The sequence below is a fragment of the Ciconia boyciana genome, chromosome 5, assembly GCF_034638445.1.
Source record: "Ciconia boyciana chromosome 5, ASM3463844v1, whole genome shotgun sequence".
Classification (NCBI taxonomy): domain Eukaryota; kingdom Metazoa; phylum Chordata; class Aves; order Ciconiiformes; family Ciconiidae; genus Ciconia; species Ciconia boyciana.
Window position 1 is genome coordinate 79802529 of NC_132938.1, and position 16061 is coordinate 79818589.

Here is a 16061-nt window from a genome sequence, read left to right on the forward strand (position 1 = left end):
GCTATTTTATTAGTAATTAAGACCAATTTTGTGAATAGGATTGCCTTTTAGGGAAAAGCTCACTAACCTTAGGACTCTCAACCTGGTAAGGGTAATGGGCTTACTCCTGGTAAGGAGTGGGCTGCTGCTTAGAGGAGTTACCTCCACAAAAAGAGAGGCTGAGCCTGCTGCCTGCGGTGTTCCTGCAGGCGTAGCTCTCAGCAGCAGTTTGCTAGCTTTGGTTGGTCTGACCAGCAATAACGGGGAATTTCTACAGTGTGTTTTTGGTGATACGCAGCTATGGAGGATCTAACAGCTTTTGCTGCTTAAAAGTAGTCCTGCTGAAGCAGAAGATTGACCCACCGAAGTCACCAGAGATTATTCAAGCCTAGTTACTATTCTTACTAGGCATCAATCATTAGTGCCACTGAACTACAATGTATTCTAAATAAAGCTGATTTTGTGATTGTATCTTGTAACTAATTGTCCTGTTCTCTCTTTTCCATGTTTTGAGGACAACATGGTTTATTCTTTATCTTAGGGACTTTTGACTGCTTGGATGGGATGCACAGTTGATAGGGTTGACGTAAATATATATTTTTTTAAAAGTAAATAATACAGCAGTTGATTATATCAGGGTGTTTTAATTTGACCTAAGGCAAAGATAGAGGCCATTACATCTGCTTGGTTGTTGTTTGCTTTGTTGCTCCCAGTACAGATAACGATCTGAAAGCAGCCTTGCATTTCAAAGGAATGCTTTTACTGCAAGGTCAGAATTTCAGAATTATAACCAGTTGGTTTTGTTTTTCTTACAGAGAAGAGCAAGAAGAATCCTCTGCAATTCGAGTTGGTTTTGTCACTTATAACAAAGTCCTCCACTTCTTTAATGTAAAAAGCAGCTTAGCTCAGCCTCAGATGATGGTGGTCTCAGATGTTGGAGAAGTTTTTGTTCCTTTGCTGGATGGTTTCCTTGTTAACTTTCAGGAATCACGATCTGTTGTTATCAAGTAAAGTATAATTACTCCATACGTGAATAAGATCTGAATGCTTATGATATGCATTATGCCTTTTAGTCAATTGTGTTATTGGGTTTTGGGGGGTACATGTATTTATTGAAATACTTTAGAAGCCAGCAGATGCTTCAAGTCATATATTTCCACCTCCGAGGCAAAGAAAAAGTGGTATCAACAACCCCCCAGTGCTGAATTTGAAAGCACATTTAGGCCAGGTGTAAACCATGCATCTTCAGCTGTGCTTCTTCAAAAATGGGAGGGGGGTTGCAGCTGTGTGCCAAGTTGCATGTTTTTTGTCTTGTGATGTATATGATGCATACCTGGATATGATCTAAGGACTCTTAAGTCCTTACAGCACACTAGAACTCCTTAATTTTTAGCTGGTTTTTATTTATTGCATGTTCCTTTATGTTACCAGCTTTGAAATAATGCATCTCATAGAATTTTAAAATTCATATTTTGTTTTATTCTGGATGGAATCCTAAGAAACTGAGCAATCAAAATTCGTGATTTTTTTGTTTCTAATATAAATTTGCATGGAAAACATCTTCCTGTGTGAAGACTTGGTATGTTACAAGGTATGCTTGGGGATTATCCCAAATACGCTAACCAGTGGAGACACTGATCCTTTCGTCTTTCATAGCTTGTTGGACCAGATTCCAGAGATGTTTGCAGACACTAACGAGAGTGAGACCATCTTCGCTCCTGTTATCCAGGCTGGCATGGAGGCACTAAAGGTTAGAATGTTCATCTCTGTAAGAGAAGCAGCTCTTTAATGAGAATAAAACTTGATAAGCTACAGAAATTCCATTTTCTAAAAGCCAGTCCCAACTCCACCTACAAATCACAATGGGAGGTTAGAAAAAAAAGTTGCTGATTGTTTCCAGCACAATGTTTTGTTATTCTAACAGTACGTTTGAACTGCTTTAGTCAAAATGAGAACACTGACAAGCACAACATCTGTTTCCAGATTTTGCTTATGGAGGGAAACCAGTCCCTGGAGTCTATTCTACGTAGAATGGATGTTTAGGAGAAGATGAGGAACAGGAGTTGGTTTCTTGTTCAGCATTTGAGAGAACTAAAAAAGTGGTTTAGTTACTGCAACAGAACTAATAGATACTCTGGATGTTTCAACAGACATCCAGTCCTTGCATGTGTGAAGGGCAGGAAAAGTCAGTATAAGATACGGTTTCACCCTGCCTATTCTCCCGCTTCTGCTGACTTCTTGTGCAAAACGAGATATTTATGACTATTTATGACTCAATTGGGTGGGGGATTGGAGGGTTTCCGCTTAACTGACAAGTTCTCACAGCTTGAATACAGCTGACAATGAATCCACAGGTCAAGATGCATCCCCAGTTGCTTTCTGTATAGCCGGGACATCCCCTAAAGTGCTGACATTTCCATGGAGCGCTGCCAATTAAAAGAATGTCACCATGGTTCACCACAAGATTTGTAGGGGCAGAAAACAGCCAGTGGTGTTTTAAAATAGTTGATTTATCTGCAAGCTGTGTATAAGTAAAGCATGAACTTAGAGTAGATAAATTTGTTGAACCAAAAATGCACAATATTTCTCAAATCTGTTTCTTAAATATTTAATTAATACTTGTTTTCTTGTTATTTATTCATACTGCCAGAAGGTATGTGTACAAAACATACGTTTGGTTACCGCTTCCGTCAGAATGCTCTTCCCCAATATTTGATTTCTACAAAACAAACTTAAGGGCCATAATCGTAAATTTCCTTTGATGCTGGCTATAAAAGAAAGCAGCTCTTAAGTAAGCTTTTTATTTAGCTCAATATTTTGAAGTTATAATTTGTAAGGATTTTCACTGTGAATTATTAATATGCATATATATACATGTGCTCAAAAAAACGATTCTTGTCTAAAAAGAATAAAATGGATTGTGTTCCTATTTGAGATTAATTTTAATACACTTTTAGAAATAATATATATATATATTTTAGAAAATTTGTAATTCCTGATGCGTATCATGACAAAGAGCTATTTGGTAAGTCTTTCAGTCTTCAGCAGGACGCTTCTTAAAAGGAATTGAAGAAATTGGCATTTGTGATTAAAGATAACTATGCTTGAAATATTAGGGGTGAAATTTCAGCTCTGTTAAAAGTCAGATATTGTCTTCAGTTGCATTTCTGCCACAGCAAAGAGATTTCTAGTTTTCCCAGAAGAATGCCATAGCTTATTTTGAAATGTGGACTATCTTCATCTTGTGAAAATCTTAAGATCTGGAGGAGGGAAGGAGAAAGGGTACCAAAGCTGATTTGTGTCTGTAGTCTTGGGTACTGCCGTTTTAACCTGGATGTGCAGTTAAATCTGGAGCAGGAAAAGGACAAATCCCTCTTCCCTCCTTCCTTCCCTTCACCCTCACCCAACTTCTCCAATACCTGAAGGCCTCAGAATTGCTGATCAGTTTTCATTTCACTGTGCTTTAACTTTTGGTCAGCCTTGACTAGATGCGATCAGGCAGCTGGACTAGATGATCGTTGTTGATCCCTTCCAACTGAAATACTCTGTTCTATTCTGTTCGTTCCCATTAGCTGTCTCAATAGTAAGAGTAGGCGATAAACTGGATTTTCTAAATTTTGGTAGAAAAGCTTGTTAATAGTACAAAGATTCTTGCAGTACTGCTACTGTTGTTACTCTCTTCTTTGGAACGCAGGGTTTTCTGTCAGTAGTTTGTCATCTCAGTAAATACCATGTTGTCATTAGAGTTCTAAATAAGAATAGAAAACTTGGACAAAACTGGCAGTTACTTCATTTCTTAGTGACAGGAGGAAATGTTCATTACAAGTTTTGAAACTCCTACATTTTAGTGTAGATTTGAATGTGGAATCTAGTACAGGAATGTAATCGTTGCTCATCTATAAAAATGTAGTGAACACCAGTGTGCCTGAACTGAAAGAAATAATTTTTCTGTTAAATTAATTTCCTTTTAATTTTATCCCATTTAGTATTTGTACTTTTGATACTTGTTGCTTGTTGCATAATGCTTGTATCCAATTGGAAAGTCTCCAAGAGAGGTACTCCTAGTTTTGCCCATCAAGATTTTAGGTTCCTATGTAGAAATTACTGTAACAGTGCATCAGCCAAGATATCTGTGTGCTAGACTAAGTTATTTACTGACATAAAATTCCCAGTTTGTTTTGGGACTTATTTCTATCAAGTTTTGAGTCTCTAAATGAATTATTTAGCTCCAAGGAACTTGCAGAAAGTTTACAGTGTTCTCTGAGATACCACAATGTATGAAAATTAGGCTTGTTTATCTTAGCAGTAATAAATATGCCAATCTGGTGTCTTTGAAACAGGCTGCAGAATGTGCTGGAAAATTGTTTATCTTCCATTCTTCATTGCCAACGGCGGAAGCACCAGGGAAGCTGAGAAACAGAGATGACAAAAAACTACTCAATACAGATAAAGAAAAGGTATTTTCTACTCTGAGTTCACAAGGGACTGCTGTTACGCTGAATTTCTCTAATAGAGCCTTGATCTTTTTTCATTTATTTTCTTTTACAAAGACGTGTTGTTTAATTATATAACCTCCCATTCTCATTGTGCCCTGATAATGTATAGGTATACTGATATTGGCCCTACAGGAACACCAAAGTCAAACTATGGTAGAGCAGCCATTCCCATCAATAAAGGAAAGCCCACCGCAGCAAATAATTCCACCCATCAAGAGCCTTTGCTGCCTGCCTGTTTAGTGATGGAGTTCTCTAAGAACGTAGGGAGTTGGTTCCCTGCATACGGGTATAGGGGCAGGGGCAGCATGTTTTTAATCGCATCCATGCCTCACTGAAAACTTCCACTTCATCTTTTTTTCTTCAGGTGGGCATTTGGATTGTGGTTGGCTACCAACACTATCTAATGTTACAACACTTGTATTTTTTAATTCTGTGCAGACACTCTTCCAGCCCCAGGTAAATTCTTACGAGGCCTTAGCCAGGGATTGCGTGGCTAATGGCTGCTGCGTGAATTTGTTCCTCTTCCCAAATCAGTATGTGGACGTAGCCTCCATGGGTCTTGTAACAATGTACACTGGAGGAACATTGTACAAGTACAACAATTTCCAGGTAAGTGATGCAGGTTTCCTGCCTTTCAGATAGTAACACCTGGGGATTTGTTGTTTTTCTTTTCATTTCAATGCGTGCTTCGACGCTTAACATAAAAGTAGAGTGACTCTAGAAAACTTACTTATAAGCTCCAGGGGATAAAATTCAAACTTAGAAACGACAGATCAGGCTCAAATATATATCTTGAAACAGTAATAAGCTGGTTGGTATCTTAAAATTAAATCCACTTACTTAAATATGCTGGCTTCTGTGCAGGGAAGTCAATTACTCCTGGATATACAGATAAAAATGCTTATGATAAAGACCCAACAAAAAGCCCTGACACTTGTTTGTTTGAAAATTTCATGAGAATCTCTCTGGGGAGCAGGGGACTTGCTCTGTGTCAGGAGCTGACCTGCAAAAGCATTTTTTGCAAAGTCAGCAAGGCGACTCTGTAATTCTTAAGGCTGTGCCATAAAATCCTCGCTAGGCTGCAAGGTTAAGTGCAAGAACGGATGTTACTGGAGATTATTTGGTTGAATAGAAATTCTGGATGTCCAAGCCTAGTGCTGAATTGGTGGACACTTGCATATATATGTTTCTGTTAACAAAACAACAATCAATCAACATTGTTTACCTCTTTTTAAAGGAAAAGAGAGATGTTAAATGTGTAAAGAACAGCTTTGATGGGGGGGGTGTCACAGGGAGGGGGAGAGGGTTGGGTTTCTGCTATGTTTCTGCCACCCAGTGGTGAACTGCAGCTTTTCCTTCTGCTTTGCGTTTCTAGCTCGATGCTGACAGCCCACAGTTCTTAAGTGACCTCAGGAAGGACATAGAAAAAAAGACCGGATTTGATGCAATAATGAGGGTTCGGACAAGTACAGGTAATGGTACCCGTTGGGAATGAAAATAAACATGAATGCATATGACTTTATTTAGTATAATTATATAATTTAGTATAATATATAATTTTAAATAATATAGTGCTGTACAGATCACTTGTAAGATCAGGCTCACTGTTTTAACTTCATTATGTACCTCTTCAAAAGTAATTGGATAGACTGATAAAATGCATGAATAGGTCCTTCCTCTATATGCCTCCACAGTAATTCATTTTCAGATATGAGTAAGGCTTCTGATCATTATGCACGCATCTTGGATTGCAAGTAAATTGTATTTAAAAAGTATTGCTGCTGGACGCTTACAGCTTCCTTCATTTTCATACTTCAAATGACATTACTGTGTCTACTTTTCAAGCATTCATTCTTACCTCAAATGCAAGTATTTGAGAAACATATACACACAAAGTGGCCAAGTCAACTGTGCAAAAGGTTGTGGGGTGGTCTCAGAGTCACAGTGCAGCTTCATGGCCCATCAGCTCTTCCCTCTCACCCAACTGTCAAAAAATGCCATCGGCAAGGGCAGTCGGTGGGACCCCCTGAGGCTGCAAATCCCTGAGGGAAAAATGGTTCCTGTTTCAGTAAGCAAAATTGACTGATCATAAAAAGAAAGTCACAGAATAAAGTCAATTTTATTTGCTATTTTTAAATAAAAGGATACGTTTGTTTTGTTCTAATCTGGCTGTAGGCTTCAGGGCTACGGACTTCTTCGGTGCTATTTACATGAACAACACCACAGATGTAGAGATGGCAGCAGTTGACTGTGACAAGGCAGTGACAGTGGAGTTCAAACACGATGACAAACTGAATGAAGACAGTGGAGCCTTAATTCAGGTAAAAAAACCCTGTAATTACATGTAATGTCATGAAATTGTGAGCAAGAACTTCTGCAGCCATAACGGGAAAAAAAAGTTACGGTGTAGGACCGATGGGAGCAAGGCACAGCTTGCACAGACTCTGGTGACGTAATAAAGGTTTTAATTAACTAGGCAAAGGCTGCATCTTCCCTCAAAAGCACAAACAATGCCCCTCGTGACAATTAGTGTGTTCAGCTACCTCTATACTGCATGTTCTATTCAGGGATACCAAGATGCTTTCTAAATGGTTACTGAGACCTTGTCAGCTATTATTTTTTCCATTTTACTAAATAAGTTTATTTGGAGTACAAGATTCATTACTACTTATATGGAAACTGTTATTGCTGTGGCATTCCTTGTGACCTTCCTGTTCAAGAGCAGTTCTCTATTGCTAAACATCACATCCAACCCTACACACTGCTCGAGACCACCAGCAATGGTACCTGTGCAATCAAAGTTCTCGCTTGCAAACTGTCAGCTAGCTGCCCTGCTCCCTCAGGCCCTCGGCACGTGCGTGCTAGAAGCCCCGCAGCACTCACCTGCTGGCATCGTGATGTACTCTGCGAATTCTGACGAGACATGCAGCGCCCTCTCTCCCATGCAGAGTGGTTCCAGTCTGTGAGCAGAGGGGAGAAAGCCCTCCACGTTCCTCGGCTCAATTGGATAGCCCTGCAAGCTCAGATCAGACTGGCTGCGGTAGCACCACTACCACAGGAATTTTGCCTAGTGCATCAGGAGCTTCGCTCCTACCTTGAAAAGGCCAGGCTGTTCCAGAGCTAATTAAATCTTTGCTTCCCACCTTAGGCCACAACATGGGACCTCAGTGAACAGTTCCTGGAAATGCCACTTAGGGAATAATGGGTATTTCTCTGCATAAATTGCCAACAAACAGACTTGTGATAACATCTTTTGTTAGGAATGAGAGTATCCATCCCACCCATTATCAGATAATGGGAGGCTGTTGGTTCTAGATGTTTAGTCATGACCTTTTTCTTGTTTAATGACAGAAAACATTACAGCTTGCAAGGTTTTAAACTTAAGCCACTGAACTATCTGAACTCTTTCTTTCTGTTCTGCTTGGTGTTTAGCTTGCCCCCATAAATACATTTCCTAGGCCAGCGGTTAATCCCTGTATGAATACAGCACTGTGAAGCACCCAGTTTGGTACGCCTGAGGTCGCTTCCTAGAGCCATGGTGCAGCAGTGCAGGGATGTATATATGCCGTGTACATGTTGCATTTACAGCTCTTTCATATGAGGGGTACTTGGGGCAGCATCCAATGCAAGGCAGACTGCAGGAACTTGGAGTCTGCATTTGCCCTGCAGGCTTTGGATCGTACATTATATTGAAGAATTGGTGTCCTAAGGAAACTCTTAAATTACACCCTCAATTTTTAATATCTAAGACCATGGTAAGACGCAGGATACAGGGGTTAGCAGGACCTCTTGTTTTTCATGTCATAAGCTACTTACTTATTCATGTAAAAAGAACCACTCAGCTTTTCAAGATTAGGAAGTTTTTCTGTGTTGTTTTTGCCAAGAGATCATGTGATGGGCAGAGTACTTCTCAGCAAGCTTCTCATCTCTTGTATGGGTCTTTTCAGATACATTTATTTGAACTCTTCGAATATTACACAATTACAAAGTATGATTTGCAAATTTACAGTCAGTGGTCTCTTGTTTTCAGATGATACCATCAGTGCGTAGCAAATGACAGTAATAAGCCTTTCAATCAGTGATACTATTATTTTTTTATAATTTTAAGATTAGTAACTTTTATAATGTCTAATATACTTCCATAAAAAATACAGGTATGTTGGTCCCACAGATGACAGAAGCTCTGAAGCAGCACTACAAGGCTAGGCTGTCTTCAGAAGTAATCAATCATTTGCCTTTTACACACAAAGTAGGCGGTTCTTGCATGACGGCAGCTTTTTGTTTTAAAAGAAAAATAAATGGTAATTTGCTCCTCTGTTGCAGTGTGCTGTCCTTTACACATCAATAAGCGGGCAAAGAAGACTTCGCATACACAATATAGGTTTAAATTGTAGCTCTCAGTTAGCTGATGTCTACAAGACTTGTGAGACTGATGCACTTATCAACTTCTTTGCTAAGTCAGGTAAAGTTATAACAGACCAGTTTTGTTTCCTTTTTTACTTTGGGGTGGAGGAAGGGGAAGGAAGGGGAGCTGAAATGATTACCTAGTGGAAAATCATGTTTTGTAACTTCTGCTCCAAGCCTGAGCAACTCTTGAAGTATTATAAATGGAAAAGACAAACAGATTACGTATTTTAGACATGCTGCCATAAAAGTAATGCTTGTGAAGGTAGCTAGAAACACGTAATGCACAAAACTGTACAGGCACAGTAGTGGAAACGGACATCCTATCATAGTGTTGGAGGGTTGGTGGGGGTTTTTTTGGTGAAGATGAATAAACATCCTCCAAGATGCTGTCTGTAACAGAGACTAAGAAACAGCCATAGACCTCAGGTTAGTAAAATTAGAAGCTAGCAGAATATAGGTACTTTAAGAGTACGTGTCCATCTTTAGCATGCTGTTTTATTCTTCTGTTATTTGTAGCTTTTAAAGCCATTCTCAGCCAGCCACTGAAGATGGTCAGAGAGATCCTGGTGAATCAGACAGCTCACATGCTGGCCTGTTACCGGAAGAACTGTGCCAGCATGTCGGCAGTAAGCCAGGTAAAACCCACCCGAACGCATTCCTCCCCCAGCCAGGCTTTGCAGCAGCAGAACGACCACCCCTGCAACATCAGCAGTGCCACAAAGGGAAATTTCAGGACAGACTTTTCCTTTTCTTTCAAATATAGTTAATGAGAGGTGGGATTCAATGTTGTTGTGGAACGAATGGCAATGCCACTGAGGAAACCAATGATTATATTCACACAAAGGAGCTTCGACAGCCTTTGTCTTCCTGCTGGAATTATGTGCTGACTCACAAAGCTTTCATTTTTTCTTCTTACGTTATTATATATTATAGATATATAATATTATAATACTAAAGACTTTAGTATTCTAATTTTTGACAAATAAGACTGTTATTGTCAAAAAATGAAAATAATATTGTAGCTTAGTAAACACTCTTGAATTTGCACTTAGGCCTCAAGTGTGCTGGAGTGATAAATACCTGATGTCTAGATGGGCCAAACTCCTGGGGGGGGCAGGGGAAATCCATGGTGATTAAGATAAACAGTCTGTTAACCCCTTTATTTACTGAAGCGTAGTAAGAAGCTCTAGGAACCTGATTACTTGTATTCCATACTACTTGAAAATTCTCTCAACTGAAGACATCTCTATTATTTTCAGCCCATTCTTTTATATATGCAGAACATGTGGGGAGGTCTAACTAAACCAACAGGAAAGTGTTTTCAAATCCTTTCAGCAACCGTTTCTGACAAAAGTCTTTTTCTGTTTCAAACAAATACCCAAAGATGTCAAAGATGACAAAGATGGCTGTCACATCTGGTTTGAAACAGCACATATAAAAAAGTTTTCTAGTTTTTTTTCTCTTTAATCAAAGAAAACAAGCAGTGGTTTATTTAAATGTTTGGAAGTCCAGTGCATGGGATACATTCGATAACAAGCCTTCTCTGCCTCTCAGCTCATCCTTCCGGATGCAATGAAGGTGCTGCCGCTGTACATGAACTGTCTGTTGAAGAGCTGCGTGCTAGTTGGCAGACCAGAAATTCTGACTGACGAGAGAGCTTACCATCGACAGCTGGTCATGTCTATGGGGGTCGCTGACACACAGTTGTTCTTCTATCCCCAGCTTCTGCCAATTGTGAGTAGGTTGTTCGCACATCTCCCTGTTTTCAGTATGCTGTGATTGTCTAATTGTGCAGAAAAGATTCTGTCTGCTGCCAAGTGTTATACTGCCACGCTGGATTACATTTTTACTGTGCTGGAGTCGCTAGTTGAACTAAATTGAGGAGGGAGGGTAGAACCTCTAGTTTAATGGAAAATGGGGAAGTAACATGACCAATGATTGACATCAGCACCCTCCAAGAATCTCACTGTACTTTTACCAAGGTTTTTGCCCAGGCTAATGAAAGATGCCAGCTTTACTACAGATCAGCACTGGTATGCAAGTGTCTCCCCACTTATGGCAGGTCTTCCTTTGCACACAGTGCATTAACTGAAAAAGCAGAGGTTTGACTTTAATTCCTCTAATCTGGAAAGGAACCACTAAGATGCACTAAACCTTTCAGCAGTTACTTTTCAGTATCTAATTAGAGCTTTAGTCACCTTGAAGTCACCAAGTCTACATGTCTTGTGTATTTTTGCCCCAACAGCACAGCCTGGATCTGAAGAGTGACACTGTCCCGGCTGCTGTCCGCTGCTCTGAGGAACGTCTCTCAGAAGGAGGGGCCTTCCTTCTGGCCAACGGTCTGAGTATGTTCCTATGGCTGGGCGTCAGCACGCCCCCGGAGCTCATCCAAGGGCTTTTCAACGTGCCGTCCTTTGCACACATCAGCACGGAGGCTGTGAGTAGATGGAGACTAGTCCCTTTTTCAGAATTTATGATTTGGTAAGAGCAGAGTGCTAATCAGAGAAACAAATGAGGCGGATTTTCATCATTCAACTAAAAGCAGAAACTGGTGACCAGCAGAAGGTGTTAAGACACCAGAAGTGTCTTAACATACATAAAACTTTGACATTCTGAACAGTGATGGGCAAGAAGCTTTCACAGCATTTTTAAACCTTCTTAAACTTTCACTGTTGCAGATATTAAAGTCCTATTGCATATGTATTGCTAAAATTGGAACAAAATGCTTTGCAATAGTTTCTCCTGATAGTGAATTTTCACACAGTGGTTATGTTAAACTGAAAAATGGCTTAGACAGAAGAGATGTATTTTTGTGCAGATGGTATTTCCCAGTTCAGAATGAAATCCACAGTAACTTGCATCATAAATATCAGCAGCTAGTCCTGTATGAATTCGTAAGAGATGTGACTGGAATATAACAACCTGCATGCTTTCATTCTAACAGACATCGCTGCCTGACCTGGACAATCCATTTTCTAAGAAACTTAAGTCAATACTGGAGCATATCCAGAGCCAAAAGCCCTACACTATGAAGGTAAGACTTCTCTCTGCCTCAACTCATTCCTCATACCTGTTCAAAAGCACACTACTGGCTTTGACAAAACTTGTCGGTAGCTGTAAAAGGTTTTACGTACCAGGAGTTTTCCTGTACGTCAGTGAGTTCCAGCATGCACTGTAGGCACAAGCATCTCAAATGCGCTTAATTCTTAATCAAGAGACTTCAGAGGTAGTCAAGTCTGAAAGGTTACCATTTTACTCTGCAAACCTTAATTCACACTAGTCTCTCTCTCCTGTGTTCGTAAATACAGCTACTGAAATGTAGAGATTTATTAGTTTTGGGGTCGTCTTCTCCCTCAACAGCATACAGTAATAGATACGGGAAAACAGTACTGCCATTTAGTATGATTGTATCCTAAAAACAGGTGTATCTTATCTTTACAGCTGATTATAGTGAAACAACGGGAGCAGCCAGAGATGCTTTTCCGACAGTTCCTAGTAGAAGACAAGAGTATTTATGGAGGAGCTTCTTACGTGGATTTCTTATGCTGTGTTCACAAAGAGATCTGCCAGCTGCTCAGTTAAGGAAACTCAAGTAAAATTTGTCAGTTTCTTTTTGATTTTTGCAAGAGGGACAGTCATGGGAGCCTCAAGGCTGGCCCACAGCCCCACCGTACCCGGGCATTCTGCTGTGCTTTAGTGAACCTTTTCTGTGCTCTTTTTGTACAGTTTCATTTCACACCACCTCTCACCGAGTATTTAGCTTACTTACTAAGCTGTAGAATAGGAAGTTCTGCACTCAGGTATTAATCTTCTGGGAGTCTTGACTCTTTCTCTAAGTTGAACTGCCAGACTTCAAACTGTCAAGGCTTAAGAGCATATGGTATGCATTTATTAATTTAGAAAACTCTTTAATTATTCCTTTTGCTAGTCATAAGTTGTACGAGAGCCAGGAAAGATCCTAAAAATCTATAGAGAAGAGGAAAAAAAAAACCACAAACCACTGCTTTTTCTAAGTGAGGGCATACCGTTGTATCAGATTCGCAGTAATCGTGTAGCTCAATTTGAGTACTTCAAAGTCCTCAATGTAAAGCTAATCTCAAAAAAATCCTCTTTTTCCTGGAAGGGACAAGCATTGCTTTCTACAGAAACAGAGCTCTGGGTAACCTTCCACACCCAGGGCTATCCAGGACACAAAAATGCCTCACTTTATAACTGGACGTAAGTAAGTTTAACAATGGACCACAGGAGGAACAGTAATCAAACAATCCTTTTGCTAAGTTTGACAGATAATGCCACACTATTATGGTACAATTCTCTAGTCTTAAGGGCAGCAGTTAATTTAGCATACTATTTAATTACCTTTTCAAAATTGAGCATGTTCGGTTTTATTTAGTACATTTGCTAACTGCGGTATTCCCACTACAACTTAGATAAACATCTGTCCCTCAAAATCTCAGTGGCAGGTCAACGGTAAGACAGTTGACACATTAACCAAAGGTTGTTTGTGGTGCTATAAAAAGCCAGCCTCTTGTTTAATACCAGTTCTATTACAGTGACCTCCTCTCACATGACTGATTTATTCAACAGTCACTGCTTTGAAAAATAAGCCTCTGCCAATATCAATATTTAAGGCAGAACTTAGAAAGCCAGAGTCTGTGGAAGAGCTGTTTACCTCAGATACTCATCAGTCTGTCTGCATCTTTAGGACCAATGCCTCTGCATGCGAGGTTTGAACTTTTCCAAACTTGAAAAACTATTGTTACAAAAATCAGTGTTTCAAAGAAAGCGAAAAACCCTCAAAAGTAAGGATAAGGGTTGGGCCTCGTAATAAAAAAAAAAGTGCCTTTAAACATGTTAGTGTGGCTACTTAGTGTTAATCATTTTAATATCCAAGATAAGTGCAGTCAAGATACATATTTTTTGGTTTGATGGCTTATCAACAGTTGTATCCCTGTGCATTGACTGAGCGCTCTTAAAGTAAGTGGCTATATTACAACAGGATCCTCGGACTGAATTCAGCTGCCAAGACACGCACTTTTTAGCTGAAGACGTTACCCTGTAAAAAGTATTTGTTGCCATTCCAAATCAGTGTACTTTGTAAAATGACACCAGCAACTCTTTGTGTAAAGACATAAGCAATTATTAAATATAACCATCATGTGGGTGTTTATTCTTTCATATACTAAGTTCTCTATGGTCTTTATGCTATCAGCCTCTGCCAAAAGCTATCCAACACCTTTTAAACAGTAGCACCTAGAACTAGTACCCCAGGTCACTACAGAGGGTGCTTTAGGGCACGTAGCAATGGAAACTGGCTTCAGGGTTCGTGCAGCTCCTCCCCCTGCCTTTCCCTCTCAGCACAGCAAAACAACGTAAAAAGCAATTACCCTGACTTTGGGAGCCAGGGAACACGGCAAGGTTAAATTAGCAACAATTCCTACACAGCATAACCAATGCCATGCGTCCAACAGTTAAAGACCACTGGAGGCCACCTCTCCCACTCTGACTTTGAAGACAGGCTTATCTGGCATAACAGAATTTTCCATGTGTTTCCGCTGGTAGCATCACCCCCAGTGACGGTAAGGAGACCTGCTCAAACTAGGCCTCAAGTGTGCCAAAACAGCGCAGCAAGTACGCTGTTTTAGGAGAATCACTTATCAAGCAAGCCAGGAAATGGGAAGATGCGGCAGTTTCACATAGTAAGGCAGTGGCATTACAGCAAGGTTCGGGCTCAGCTGCTGAACAAAGTTCACGTCAACTGCAATGAATGAGCATTTCCCCTCAGAGGTAGGTAGAGGGTGAGCCACTCCTGCCTCAGCCACGCTTGCGCAAAACCCATTTCCTTACCTCATTCCGTGGAGTTTGCCGATGGATGGCCAGAAGATCACGCCTGCACCACAACCACGTGCATCCTCACTTGGTCTGTTCAGGCCACGCAAGCAACGCTGACCAACTGCTTTAGGGCAGCCTGGTTTACACCTAGAGCTCTGGAGCAAAGCGCACAGGTCACTTACCTGTGCACCGGCAAAGCCGACAGAGCAGGATTTCAGGCACAGAGGTGCTATTCAGAACGAAGCTATAGTAAGACAAAGCTATTTTATACTTGCATAGCTAATTCATCAGAGCTCTAGCCTGTCACATACAGTTAATTTCACCTACATTAAGACATCATAATGGCTAAACTAGCACCAGGATACAGACACACGTCGATACAGCAGCTCTTGCAGCAGTCAAAGTTCTCACACAGACATATTACAAGTGCAATTCTTGTCTCCAGCATAAACTGCAGGACTGTAATATTCAACTCGGATTTACAGTAGTTAGGCTTTTTTTTTTCTTTTTCCTTTTTAATTGCTGCAATAATTATACTCAAAAGTACTTCATGTTTTGCCACAGAACTTACCTACTGCTCGCTTTCTCACCCATGAGGATGACCCTATTATGAAAAGGATTAGTAAGCTTTCCTCTGTGGTATGAATGTGACCTTCATCCCATTACACTGGGCAATCTTCTACAGCAATAAAGTTGCCACCCACTTTACTGATTTTGGAAGGAGAAACCATTTTTTCTACTACATACAGAAACAGTGGGCCTCATTCTCTAGCACTTTCAGTTACTCAACGTATCCTTAAAAAGCCACATTCAAGAAACAAAAGACTTACAGATGTTTTCAATGTAATGGGCTTGAAGCGTTCAGTTATTCTTTTCTAGAGGGTATTCTGGATATTTCTGTCCCCTGCCAGGGATTTTAAAACATTCGAGTCCTCTAAAATTAATCCCTGGACTTAACGCCATTTAACTTCCATTGGCAGATCAAAATCGTTCTTTAGTTTGCAGCCTAAATTCCACTTCACTGAACAAAGCATTCAGTATCTACGAACATAGGCAGTGAGCCTGCGTTCGCCATACTGTGCTGGGGAAGAACCTCAACCCCCCCGAGAGCATTGCCCACTAACCTCCACAGCACATCCAGCATTTCAACCAACCTCTTATAACGAGCAGCGTCGGAAGGTGGAAAGAATTCTCAAGCCGATGGCTGGATTTACACACAATGATTTACAGTGACGGATGTCTTAAAATCCCTTTGAAGCAAAATGCTAAGACATCCCGAGTATCTTGTCAGTGTAACTGTCAAATCTGTCACGTAATTCATAATGGGTGTAAGATATTCAAAGTACT

At 40.3% G+C, this 16061-nt stretch overlaps 1 protein-coding gene across 3 annotated transcripts in view; it reads left to right on the forward strand.

The window, feature by feature from the left end:
- Window positions 1-14056, forward strand: part of SEC24D (SEC24 homolog D, COPII coat complex component) — a 57036-nt gene extending 42980 nt beyond the window's left edge. For all 3 annotated transcript variants that reach the window (XM_072863168.1, XM_072863169.1, XM_072863170.1), the window contains exons 12-23: window positions 795-986; window positions 1636-1729; window positions 4320-4436; window positions 4914-5084; window positions 5851-5947; window positions 6651-6796; window positions 8799-8937; window positions 9399-9517; window positions 10437-10616; window positions 11128-11319; window positions 11827-11916; window positions 12324-14056. In XM_072863168.1, coding sequence (XP_072719269.1) covers window positions 795-986; window positions 1636-1729; window positions 4320-4436; window positions 4914-5084; window positions 5851-5947; window positions 6651-6796; window positions 8799-8937; window positions 9399-9517; window positions 10437-10616; window positions 11128-11319; window positions 11827-11916; window positions 12324-12464 — 1678 coding nt within the window. In that variant the 3' untranslated portion in view covers window positions 12465-14056. The remainder of the gene's footprint in view (window positions 1-794; window positions 987-1635; window positions 1730-4319; window positions 4437-4913; window positions 5085-5850; window positions 5948-6650; window positions 6797-8798; window positions 8938-9398; window positions 9518-10436; window positions 10617-11127; window positions 11320-11826; window positions 11917-12323) is intronic.
- Window positions 14057-16061: the final 2005 nt, after the last annotated feature.